This window comes from Balaenoptera borealis, assembly GCF_965194805.1.
Source record: "Balaenoptera borealis genome assembly, chromosome: 6".
NCBI lineage: Eukaryota > Metazoa > Chordata > Mammalia > Artiodactyla > Balaenopteridae > Balaenoptera > Balaenoptera borealis.
In genome coordinates this window covers 55,631,516-55,645,292 of record NC_138863.1, presented here as the reverse complement: position 1 = coordinate 55,645,292, position 13,777 = coordinate 55,631,516, and the positions used below count along the sequence as shown (strand labels likewise).

General features: G+C 39.6%; 1 protein-coding gene across 1 annotated transcript in view; it reads right to left on the bottom strand.

Annotated features, from left to right (window-relative positions):
• The window catches only part of PDE11A (phosphodiesterase 11A), a 423,005-nt gene that overhangs the window by 250,352 nt on the left and 158,876 nt on the right, over positions 1 to 13,777 (bottom strand). Inside the window, exon 4 of the mRNA XM_082395677.1 lies at positions 7,619 to 7,759. Coding sequence (XP_082251803.1) covers positions 7,619 to 7,759 — 141 coding nt within the window. The remainder of the gene's footprint in view (positions 1 to 7,618; positions 7,760 to 13,777) is intronic.

Sequence of the window (13,777 nt, the reverse complement as noted above, 5' to 3'; positions counted from 1 at the left end):
TTCCTGTTTCATGTGTCATGTTCTCTTCAGAGATACCAATTATCCTTATTTTGGGCTTCCTTTATTTTGACTCCATTTTAATCATTCTATCTTGTCTTTTTATTCTGTATTATTTTCCATTTCATTTCCAATTTTATCCTCCATGCCCCTGAAAGTATTTTAGAAGTTCTTCTCTTCTTTTTTGATGTTTTTTATGTAATATTCAGTTCTGTATGGTTATATATTTTTCTTCTATTTCTTTCTAAGCTCTGCCAACTCAGTTTTCTTATCTATTAATATTTACTGCTTATCATTTATTCCTTGAGTCTTGTATCTCTTCTTTGAAGACTTTTTTCCCCCCTGAGAGGTCACACTATCTTTAATTTCATTTCATGGAAAACTGTTAGCAATTTTTCTGGGGTGTGTTCTTCATCTGGTTTTTGTTTTCACATTCCTTTCCTTCTTTTTTCTTGTGGTATCTTTGCATAAGCCCCATGCTGGTGACTTTTTGTTCTATGCTTATCTTTAAGTGAATAATGGAGGAGGGGTGACTTCAGGGGAGTGGATTAGGCTGACTGCATTTGAATTTTGGTCTATGTCTTTGAGTACTTTCTCACCACCACTCTCCTCTGGCAGCAATTTCAGCCCCTGCCTAGCAGAAGCCTCCCTTGCTTACTGTGAAGTCCCATATGACATAGATATTTTTGTGTGATGAAATTCTCTTCAGCTGACCAATATTAGCAGCTGCAGGGTGACTTGCCACTCACACCGTCAATTATCCTGACACACTGACAGCCTTGTTTCCAAGATGGCTTGTCTGAAAGTTTTCTTGTTCCACCCCACCTCTCCTGCCACTCTATGGCAGCAAGGAGGGCTCAAGAAACATCCCTGAGCCTGGCCAGGCACTCGCCCTTACTGCTCCAAGCAGGTATGTGCGACTTGTTCTGATGAACACTGTACTGTGCCCAAGATAGCTGGATGCAAGCAACCACGCTCAGCTTTCTACTTCACCCCACCCAATTTTCACTGCATTGGGCAGCTCTCCCCCCATTATGTGCGGCATGGGTGGGGTGATGATTGGAAGCATAGGGTTATGAATGCTTCTTCTTTTGTGGATTATGGAGTTTTACTTCCTGTCCTTTTTGTTTGTTTGTTTGTTTTCAGGTTGGTCCTTAAGTGGTAAAAGGTAATATAAATCCATTTAGCAGATCCTCTCTCCTGACACCTGACTTTCAAGTTCACTCTCTTACTGGAAGATCCAGTACCTGCCCTTTTTTCCCACGAGGTGATAAATTCCTGACTCTGCCTAAGAGAGAAGATACAAGGAAACATAACTCAAAGGGAGAAAATTTAAATTCCATCAATTTAATAGTTGTGAAAATATGATCTCATTTATGTACCCATATTTTGATAAAAATCACTTCCTTTTATATTTGTTTTTTCTCCTTTATTATTTGATTAAAAATATATCAAGGATATTGTTCCTATAAATATAGATCTACATCATTATTTTAAAGGACATATAGAATTTCATTATATAAAACTTTGTTGATATTTGAGTTATAGTTTCACTACTGTAAATACTGCAATAAACATTCTTATATACTGATTTTACTCTCTTCTCCATCTCTTTCGTTATGCTAAATTTTAAGAGGAAGAATTGCTGCGTGCAAAGGCTAGACCCTTTTAAAATTGAAGTATTATTCACCAAACTTATATCCATAAAGGTTACCCCAATTTAAATTCTCATCATCAGTAATGATAATGTCCATTTTCTCATAATCACACTCATACTCGCTGTTATAATACTTTTAAATCTTTACCAGTCTGATGGCTGCAAAATCATAGAAGTGTTTTAATGTGCTTATATTCTCTAAGGAATTGCATGAATATTTTAGAAAGCCTTTACCCACAGAATGACTATAAAACAATATTCACCAGTATTTTTACATTCTTTTTTTTAAACATTAAGTCTTTGATCCATCTGAAATTTATATGGACTTACAGAAATAAAGCAAAAAGGGGGGCAGCTCATCTTTCAATGTCATAAGAGAGTAAAGGCCACACAAGAATTATCTAGGGCAGAGAACTGAAAACTACTGCCTGCAGCCAAATATAGCTCACCACCTACTTTTTTTTTTTTAATATTTATTTATTTATTTATTTGGCTGCGCCAGGTCTTAGTTGTCACACATGGGATCTCTGTTGCCACATGCGATCTTTGTTGCGGCACGCGGGATCTTTTAGTTGCGGCATGCACGTGGGATCTAGTTCCCTGACCAGGGATCGAACCCAGGCCCCCTGCATTGGGAGTGCAGAGCCTTAACCACTGGACCACCCGGGAAGTCCCCCACCACCTATTTTTATAAATAATGTTTTATTGGAACATAGCCATACTAAGACTGCTTTCATGCTACCATGAGTAGCTACGACAGAGATCATGTGACTTGCAAAGCCTAAAAAATATACTATCTGAAAACTTACAGAAAATAATTTGCCAGCCTCGATCTAAGAAATGTACTAAGTCCCATTCTTGGTTATTACTTATTAAAGACTCCAGACTTAATAAAGTTACATGTTAATTTGTAGCTTTTTCTCTGATTAAAATTTCTATCCTACGGAAAAGATAACCTTAGAGATTACAGTTTATGGACTTGTTTTGTTTCTAAAAAGTTTTGTCTCTGAGAAATTTTATCCTAACATTGCCTATAAATACCTAACTTCTCAAATGTTCTTTGGACTGGTTTTAACATCTTATTTGTTCCCTCATAAATTAATGAATTAAAAATAATCTTTGATGTGTATTTATTACATATTTACATGAAAGTCACAATTTTGCCTTATAGAAATTATATTTTAACAAGTATGAGGTAAGAATCCAGCTTTTTGAATTTGTTTTTTCCTAAGTTGCCAGCTATTTGTTTCCAAAACATTTGTAGGACAATCCATCAATCTTCCCACCAATCTAATTTCAAATGCTTGCCTTGTCATATTTGTGTACTGAATATAAGATGATTGACTAGAGAATACAATTTGTATACTGATTATAAATTTCAAAGGCCACAGACATAGCTGTACAAAAAGTCACTTATGTTATTTTCCTGTAGCAACTGAATCTCTTCTTGAGCCCTAGTTCTGCTTGCTGACAGAAGACAAAAGAGACAATCCAATTAACTCAGCCACTTCAGATTTTCTCAGTCGTTTCAGAATTCAGTTCATTTAATACTGAAATTTTCACCAGGGTGACATGCAACTTTCTGGCTTCTTTGGAGCAAAGTAGCTGATCTGTAGTCGCCCTCTCACCCAGGCTGGCCTCTAAGAGGCAAGACAGCCTCACTGATCTTCAGCCTAGTCATCCCTAACAGTGAATGTGCTTAAATATCTACACCTATAGCTCCCCAGGCCCAGGTCACATCTTCTGTGCCTCCCTCATCCTGACAGTTAGGCTTTTCTTCAGGTCCCAGCCCTCCCTCTGTTACCTTCTATCAGGAAATGGGAAAACTGTATTTGCCCCTCATGCTTTTGTGGGGCTCTGGCTGTCCCGTGGCTCCTCCCATATTGCCACCTCCAGTCTTCTTCCCTGTCGCGGGGTCTGGGGGGACTTTCAATCCCCACCCCACCCCTACCTCCACTATGAGTGGCCTTGAGGCTAGGCAGGGCTAGGAGAGCTGGGAAACCGCATTTCCTCTTCTCTCTAAATCTCCCACTTTAGTCCGGGCAACTCACGAATGGGACAGTCTAGGGCTTCATCTATTCTCTTTCCAATCTACTGTTTTGGGTACAACGTTAGGCTCTGGTTCCTTCAAGTCTCTAAGAAAGCCTGGTTCTTGCCAATGAAAAAGTCTTGGTTTTTGAGAATAATAACTCTGTCATAACTTTTTTTTTTTTAAATTAATTTATTTATTTATTTTTGGGTGTGTTGGGTCTTCATTTCTGTGCGAGGGCTTTCTCCAGTTGCGGCGAGCGGGGGCCACTCTTCATCGCGGTGCGCGGGCCTCTCACTATCGCGGCCTCTCTTGTTGCGGAGCACGGGCTCCAGACGCGCAGGCTCAGTAGTCGTGGCTCACGGGCCTAGCCGCTCTGCGGCATGTGGGATCTTCCCAGACCAGGGCTCGAACCCGTGTCCCCTGCATTGGCAGGCAGACTCTCAACCACTGCGCCACCAGGGAAGCCCTGTCATAACTCTTTAAAGCCCAGTTTGGCACTCACAAACCCAGAATGGAGTTCTTTGTCTCTGTATTCAGTGCAATCCCTTGCCTGAAACAACGTACCAGGCTAACTGGAGGGTTGGAGAGAGGGATGGAGAGTGATAGGTTTGCTGATGATAATAAAGAAAGAAAGGTCATAAGTAACAAGGGCAAGGCATGACTGAATTCTGGATTTGCTCAGTGATGTTGAGAACTTATATGTATTCCTTTATAATTACAAAAGCATCTTTTTTTTTTTTTTGCAGTAAAAAAAAAACAAACCCAAAACACTGTCATTTCAAGTCTGAAACTCTCTAGTCCTCCAACACACTTTTGTTTCTCAGAAATAATTTTCTAAACTCTACAGGAAAGAGAATGGTCTTTACTAGCTTTTCACATGTATAGGGGTCTTTGGACTCTATTCTGTTCAGTTGTTTCTTTATAAGGAACAAATCTCTAGTTTTATAATATATTTTAACAGCTTCACAGGCAAAACCCCATCCATTTTACATATTTGTTGCCTTTTAAAAATTTTTTCTGGCTACTTTTATATGTTTATTTTTCCATATGAACTTTTAAAAATTAAAAATCATGTTGTCAAGTTCCATCTTTGTTTTCTAATATTGGGATAGGAAATTAAGCGTGCTCTTAATCAGTAAAACAAAATCATGCAGCATTTACAGGTGTTGCTTAGGTCCCTCTATAATAATCATTCAAACCCCTCATTAAATCTAGATGACAAAGGTTTTTAATATCATTCCATCCATTCAGCATTCTGAGGTGAGCAGGAAGAAGTCCCAGCCAGAGAACTTTGACTCGGCATAATTTTCTGTTTGCTGTGCCAGCACCAGATTTTGGCATCTGGGGTCTTGAGCTGGCTTCTCCTCTTATACATAGAGTGACTGTATCTGATCTCCTTCCTGTCATTTCTACCTGACAATCAGGGTAGTGCACAGAACAGCTATCCCTTTGAGTCTGAAGTTTCAACAAACCTTTGGTGAGAAGCGTGTTAAAGGAAAGCAGGGCATTAACGGGTTTTCTGCATGGTGATGCCACATTTATACCCCATTCCCACCCTACCTCCCCAGGCAGTAACCTTGGCAAAAAATCTTCACAGTTTCTCAAATGGTACCAAAGAGATTAGTCTCCTCTTTTTGCACATAGTTCACTTTTACCTGCAGACCTTGCCCCTCTGGAGTAAAGGAGTTCCTCCTTACTGTGAGGGGGAGGGGCTGGGCAAAGAAGAAATGATAGGCTAGGCCCAGATTTTCTGCCCTGACCCCAACATTACAGTCTTAGAATGTTCAGCTGTGATAGTGAAAAGGTCTTCTTAACCTTCAGTGCTACACCAACACCTTTATGCATGTACCATCTAATCATCTAGTCTAGGGAGTGATTTTTGACCCCCTCCCTACTTTATACCCTGAAGCTATTACTGTCGCTGTTATTCTCTCCAGCTCTGCCCACACTTTCCATATCATTGTCTGTCTTCTGTACTTTTTCATCGGACTTGCCAAAGAGCAAGACCGCAGGGTAGAAACTAGTCCATGTTAGAAGATTTACAAAAGTGACTACCCTAAGTTGGTTTAAATTAGTTCCATGTCTGTTTTAACTGAACTAGCAAACAGTGAGCTTGTCCTTGCTTAGATTCCACATGGTCCCCCAGCCACTTGCCCTCACAGGGACCTGGGAGTGGCTCAGGAACCTTGGAAGCTGAAAAGTCCCAACCGCTGCCCCTTCCTGCCTTCACTCAGGGAGAGCCCACAGCCAGCCAAGAACCACCGAGCACCCCACCTCTTCCCACTCCTTTTGGGGGTTTCAGAGTCAGGTGGTGGGGAAGACTCTAGTCTTAAGTCTTCACCTGTAAGTGAGGATGATAATAATACCTATCTCATAAGGATGCAGTGAGCACTGAATGAACCCAGATGCTTCACAAAGCATCTGGAAGCGCTTCACAAAGCATCTGGAAGCGCTTCACAAATATGGGCTGTTGGGGTGTGTGTGTGTGTTTGTGTGTGTGTGTGTGTGTGTGTTCTCCCAAGGTTCCACTGAGCTTTACACAATCGCAGGATAATTGCAAGGCTATTGTTTGCTTAAACCACACCTGCTGAGCAGAAATAACGCCAAACTCTGCTAAGATATAGGGAAACACTCCTAAACATTTTAAACATATATAGATTTTTTTAAAAATTTAATGTTGAATAGATAACCAACAAGGACCTACTGTATAGCACAGGGAACTATACTCAATATCTTGTAATAACCTATAACGGAAAAAAATCTAAAAAAGGAATATATACAGGTTTTCAGTTATTTATATATATGTATATATATGAATCGCTTTGCTGTACAACTGAAACTAATACAACATTGTAAATCAACTATATTTCAATAAAAAAAATTTTTTAAAGCTTAATGTTGTAAGTTTTACAATACTTATGATTAAATCTCCAAAATTTATCCTAAGGTTCTCATTCTTTGAGGAAAGCAAACCTAAAGGTAAAGACAACAACATTTTTTAAGTAAAGTATGGTAAAATATCATTCTCTGAGGTATTAAAACAGCACTTAATTGCTAGACAATTCCTGGTCTTTGACGAGAGCTCACGGCAAAGATATTAAACTGCTGTTGAGGGTTAGACATTTAACTTTCAAGAAGTTAGACTGATGATGATCATTATTTTCAATATTGTTATGCATTTAACCAGCAGATTTCCCACAGAGAGCCAGAGGGTCTAAGAGACCCTGAGAGCCACGGTGTGGCAGGCCTGAGGCTGAGACCTAGCTGCTTGCCCTTGGAGTAAGAGTAGCCCCTGCGTGAGGAGGAAAGGAGCCTCCGCCTCCTGACTGGAGTGCACTGTGCAAGTGTCCACAGGTCTGAAGCAGCAGTGGAAGAACCTGGAAACTGCACCTGGGAAGCAGCAGGACAGACCTCTGCTGGAGAGCACAGCCCAGCTCAGGCTGGTCGCTCCACTCAGCTCAAGCACAAAGGGACTGCTTCCCCAGGGTTCGTCTGCTTCTCCTCACCCCACCCCCAAAGAGGGCTGTGGAGCACTGTGTGGGTTGCGATCCATGCCCACCAGTGCTGAGGGCCTTCCCTTGCTGGGTGGGTACAATGGGAGGCTGGCACCCAAGCTTCTCTTCTATTCAGCTGTGTGAGTTTGGGCAAACCCTTCCAACCCTTAGCTGCCTCATCTGTATACACAGGGCTAGGCTAGACGTCTAAGGTCCCCCATCAGTGGAAGAGTCTATGTTTCTCAGGTGACAGCAGATCAAGACTGAAAATACATGTAAAGGAAATTAAAAACTTTACTTTTATAAAATGTCACCTCACCTCATGGTTAGAAGAGTCACAAAAGAGTGGTTCAAGTCACGATTTCACAAACTTAATTACAACTAAACTAAACTAAACTTTACTTCATTAACGCAGATGACAGATAAAAGACGACTTACTGGTGATTCGATGTCCTCTAGGAGTAAAACAGAACAGCGTTCACATTTCAACAGTGTTTGGGCCCGATGCATTATTTTCTTGACAATTTTCTCCAGGTCAGTCTGTTCTTCAAAGAGGTCATTAACCACCTCTAGCAAAGCCTAGGAAAGATAAAGTGGATGTATTTAGGTGGCTAAGAGACTGAATTAAAATTCTTCTCTCAAAATTCCATTTAGTCTTTGCTATAAAAATATAAACATTTTTGTGTGACTAATTTTTAAAGTGTTTATGGTTGTTTTGACACACTTATATCATTTCATTTTATAACACAGTCTTTTTTTATATGTAAATTTATTTATTTATTTTAGGCTGCGTTGGGTCTTTGTTGCTGCGCGCAGGCTTTCTCTAGTTGCAGCGAGTGGGGGCTACTCTTCGTTGCGGTGCGCAGGCTTCTCACTGCGGTGGCTTCTCTTGTTGCGGAGCACGGGCTCTAGGCACACAGGCTTCAGTAGTTGTGGCACGCGGGCTCAGTAGTTGTGGCTCGAGGGCTCTAGAGCACAGGCTCAGTAGTTGTGGCACATGGGCTTAGTTGCTCCGTGGCATGTGGGATCTTCCCAGACCAGGGCTCGAACCCGTGTTCCCTGCATTGGCAGGCGGATTCTTAACCACTGCGCCACAAGGGAAGTTCCTATAACACAGTCTTAAATTGTAAAATGTAACTTGAGAATAGTGCCAGTCCATATAATCCCACATAAATTCCTCATATAACTGTATGACTATATTCCATATAGTTAATGACTACATGATCTCATATAATCATTACTGATAGGCTTTTCCCCTCCTACAGTAGTTTTTCTGCAATGTGACTAGGCATAAAACCAACATTTTTGGGGCTTCCCTGGTGGCGCAGTGGTTGAGAATCTGCCTGCCAATGCAGGGGACACGGGTTCGAGCCCTGGTCTGGGAAGATCCCACATGCCGCAGAGCAACTGGGCCCGTGAGCCACAACTACTGAGCCTGAGCGTCTGGAGTCCGTGCTCCGCAACAAGAGAGGCCGCGATAGTGAGAGGCCCGCGCACCGCGATGAAGAGTGGCCCCCGCTCGCCGCAGCTAGAGAAAGCCCTCGCACAGAAACGAAGACCCAACACACCCAAAAATAAATAATAGATAAATTAAAAAAAAAAAGTGGGACAGCTCACTCAAATATTTAAAAAAAAAACAAAACCCAACATTTTATGAATAACAGATACCTGATTCTCTCTAATGCACATTTATTTCAGAAAATTACAAAGCATCTCTTCCTCACCAACCGGAAGAAATAGCTTCATGGTCAAACTCAAGACTTATTTTCACTAATACCCATCTCTCACAGAACTCTTAAAGAATCACAGTGGTGGATGCTAGTTAAGTTTCAGAGCCTTCAAAAATATATACAAAAACTCCATTAATCCCTCTACACAAGAAGTATTGCTTCATCCCAATCTGTCCAGGAGAACATTTAAATACCATTATAATTCTCAAAAAGAAATCACCATTAAAACTTCTATTAAAACAATAGAATGAAAAGCACAAAAATTAAAGAAAAAACTTAAATTCTAACTTGAAAACTGTATACTCATTTAAGAGTGAAATTGTAATAACTTGTCATTTTATCCAGCTAAGTTAGCTTGCAATTTATGCATTGAGATAATATTTATTTAGAATTTTTAATTACATGGATATTTCTGGAGATTGAGGAATAGTGGGTCATTTAAAGGTAGCAGATATTATGCCTCTATCAGAGTGCAATCAGAAAATTACACAGCCAGTGAATTGGCCAGAGGCTGCTTTATTCAATAGAATTTAATAAGATGTGCACTCTCCAGTCTGACCTGTCACAAAAGGATTTCATGGGTTTTCAAATTCACATCTATTCTGGTAGATGGTGTTGACTAATTTTCAACTTTGGTAATGAATTTGATTTGTCCTGAAACCATCTGAAACATGTGAACATTTCTTCTCTGAGTCTATTCAGGTAGAAAAGCATTTGAATGAGTTAAGAGATCCATGAAATGAGTCTAGTTCACTGAGCATCTAAAAGAGGACCCAATATCTTGGGTAGCATTTTCTCTAAAGAGAGCCTGTGACTATGGCTAAGGGCCATGCATTGCTCTATGATCCCAAAGCAAAGAGAAACACCAGGAGGTGAAAAAAGTTTTAAGTGTATCCTGTCCGTTTGGCATTTGGACAGCAAATCGCTGTAAGAGGTCAATGTGCAATAATTTCATGTGCAAATATAACATTAAAAATGAGGCAACTGTCTGCATAATTACCAACAAAATCCCCTGTTATTAAGGGAGAAGACATTATTTCCTTAATCATCCAGACTATTTCTTCAGATGAATCATATTAACTGAACAATTATTTAACTTCTCAATTTGTTGTGACTGCATGGATGGGGCCTCTGGGACCCGTATACAAGAACATTTATCTCAGAGGAAAAACTAATTGTGCCTTGAGTTTTGCACTGACAAATCACATTATAGTAATTTTATTGTTTCTAATTAAAAATTTCTGCTTTACTAACAAGTGATAAAAGTTTCACAAATAACAATGCAGACTATTTTCTCCAAAATAGGAGAAAAAAAGAAGAAAATCTAGGATGACATGCAATTCAACAGACATTGGAAGCCTTGCACACAGCTGAACACTCCCTGCTTCTTGGTGTCACTTGCATTTCCCCACCTCCTTCTTCTTATGACCTTTTTTGCTCCTGGGCTCATCCTTAGACCTCTTCCCTGTCTTACCCATATATTTTCCCCACCTGTAGCCTAGTTTTAAATACCATCTATATGCTGATGGTTCCCAAATATTAATCTCGAGTCTTCACATCTCCCCAAAACTCTAGATTCCTGTATCCAACTGTTTACTTGCCACCTGTACAAGCCTAAAGTCGTTTTCACTCATTTCCAATATCAGTAAGCCTTATATATTTTACTGCTAATTTTTTTGTAGAATCTCTCACTTCTCACTGACCAACCACATTATTTCTCCTCCCCCCCAGTTTTATTGAGATATAATTGACAGAAAACTTTGTGTGAGTTTATGGTGTACAATGTGATGATTTGATACACCTATATATTGCAAAATGATTACTACACTAAGGTTAGCTAACACACCCATCACCTTACATAATAACATTTTTTGTGTGGTAAGAACATTAAGATTTATTCTCTCAGCAATGTTCAAGTACATAATACAGTATCATTAACTATAGTCACTATGCTGAACACTAGATCTCCAGAATTTATCATCTTACAACTGGAAGTTTGTATACTTTGACCAACATTTCTCCTTTTCCCTCACACCCCAATGCCTGGCAACTACCATACTACACTCTGCTTCGTTGAGTTCTGCTTTGCTTTCCATAGATCCAACATATATGTGAGATAATATACTATTTGTCTTTCTCTGTCTGACTTATTTCACTTAGCACAGTGCCCTCAAGTTTTATCCATGGTGTCACAAATGGCAGGAGTTTCTTCTGTATTATGGCTAAATAATATTCCATTGTGTGTGTGTATGTGTGTATCACAATTTTCTTTATCTACTCATCTATTAGTGGACAGTTAGGTTGTTTCCATGTCTTGGCTATTGTAAATAATGTTGTAATGAACATGGGAGTGCAGATATTTTTGAGCTAGTGATTTCATTTCCTTTGGATATATACTCAGGAGTGGAGTTGATGGATCATATGGTAATTTTTTTTTTAATTTTTTGAGGAACCTCCATATTGCTTTCCGTAGGGGTTATACCAATTTATATTCCCATCAACAGTGCACAGAGGGTTCCCTTTTCTCCACATCCTCATCAACACTTGTTATCTCTTATCTTTTTGATAATAGCCATTCTAACAAGTATGAGGTAATATCTCATTGTAGTTTTAATTTGCATTTCCCTAATGATGTTGAGCATCTTTTCATGTGTCTATTGGCCATTTGTATGTCTTCTTTGGAAAAATGTCTATTCAAATCCTCTGCCTATTTTTTAATTGGATTACTTTTGTTGTTGTTGTTGTTGCTATTGAGTTGTATGAGTTCCTTATAAATTTTGGATATTAACCACTTATTGATAAGTATGATTTGCAAATATTTTCTCCCATTCCATAGGTTGCTTCTTCATTGTGTTGATTGTTTCTTTTGCTGTGAAGAAGCTTTTTAGTTTGATGTAGTCCCACTTTATTTTTGCTTTTGTTGTTTGAGCTTTCATATCAGATCCAAAAAAATCACTGGAGCTTTTCCCCTACATTTTCTTCTAGGCGTTTTACAGTTTCAGGTCTCACATTTAAGTGTTTAATCTTTTTCAAGTAAAGTTTTGTGAGTGATGTAAGACAGAGGTCTAATTTCATTCTTTTGCATGTGAATATCCAGGTTTCTCAACACCATTTATTGAAAAAAAACTACCTTTTCCCCATTGAGTATTCTTGGCTCCCTTGTCAAATAGATGTTGACTATATATGCATGAGATTATTTCTGGGCTCTTGATTCTATTCCATTGGTCTATGTGTCTGTTTTTAGTGCCAGTACCATACTATTTTGATTACTATAGCATTGAAGTATAGTTTTAAATCAAGAAGTGTGATGCCTCCAGCTTTGTTCTTCTTTCTCAGGATTGTTTTGGCTATTTGAGGTCTCTCCTCTCTGCTCTCTAGACACATGGACCAAGGTTTCTCCTACCCCAGGGCCTTTGCACTTGATATTTCCACTGCCTGGAATGTTCTTCCCAGATCTTTGTGTGGCTTTACTCCTTCATTTAATTCAGGTCTCTGCTCAAATATCATCTCTTTATAGACACCTTCTTGATCACCTTCTGAAATAAACATCCTCCGAAATTATCCTTCAGCAACCAGTCTGTATTCCATTACCTCACTTCATTCTTCTTCATAGCACTTATCACTACCTGATACTATACTAATTTTTATTTGCTTGTTTGTCTATTATCTACTGTTCCCACTAAAATAGTAAGTTCTATGAAGGCAGGGGCTTTGGACGGACAGTGTCTGAAGAGTACCACAAAATAAGTATTTGTTGAGCGCATAAATGAATACATGAGGATGCAAAGAGTGTTCCTTAAGGAATTTAAAATGTAGTTGGAGAGGAGGGCCATCAATACATATTATACAGTGTGGTAAGTGCCCACAATAAAACAATGGTGGTATATACAAGGCAAAACAACAAGCAAAGGAAAGATTAAGTGGAAGACAAGGCTGGGTCCTGAAGGAAATGCAAGGCAAAAGCAGTGGGAGGAAGAAGGTGGACATAAGGCATTGAAGGCAGAGGAAGAAATATTACTAAGGGAATGAGAAAGTGAAACAGACTGTTTTCTGGAAACTGGGGACTGTATTGCTGGGGTGTCCAATGAAAGGAGGAGAATGGTAAGACATGGGGCTAAAGATGACAACAGGATCCAAGTCAGAGAAAACAGGTGGTATGCTGTGCTAAAGAAGATAGCTGTAGCTGTCAATTGTTTCCTGTGAAATATTCATAAATCATAATGCTTAGCAAATGAAACTTTTAATCAATTTGATAATCAATTAACTGAGGGTTTCCAACCTTTCTGAACATCTTCTTGTTAAATATATTTCTAAATTGTGACAGTAACTTCCCTATATTTAAAAGTATAGTGAGCCTAATATAATTTAATCTGTATTTGATCATTTCACAATTATTTGAGCACCAGTCTTTGTTTGTTTGTTTTTTTATAGCTACTTTATTTTTATTTATTTATTTATTTTTGGCTGTGTTGGGTCTTCGGTTCGTGCGAGGGCTTTCTCTAGTTGCGGCAAGTGCGGGCCACTCTTCATCGCGGTGCGGGGACCGCTCTTCATCGCGGTGCGCGGGCCTTTTTACTATCGCGGCCCCTCCCGTTGCGGGGCACAGGCTCCAGACGCGCAGGCTCAGTAGTTGTGGCTCACGGGCCCAGCCGCTCCGTGGCATGTGGGATCTTCCCAGACCAGGGCTCGAACCCGTGTCCCCTGCATTAGCAGGCAGATTCTCAACCACTGCGCCACCAGGGAAGCCCCAGTCTTTGTTTTTGTTTTGTTTTGTTTTTTACTATTTAACCCTATAATTGGTGAAGGTATATGAGGTCAATCCCTCTATGTGAGTTTCTTTATAATCCTATAAGATGGTGCTTGCAGC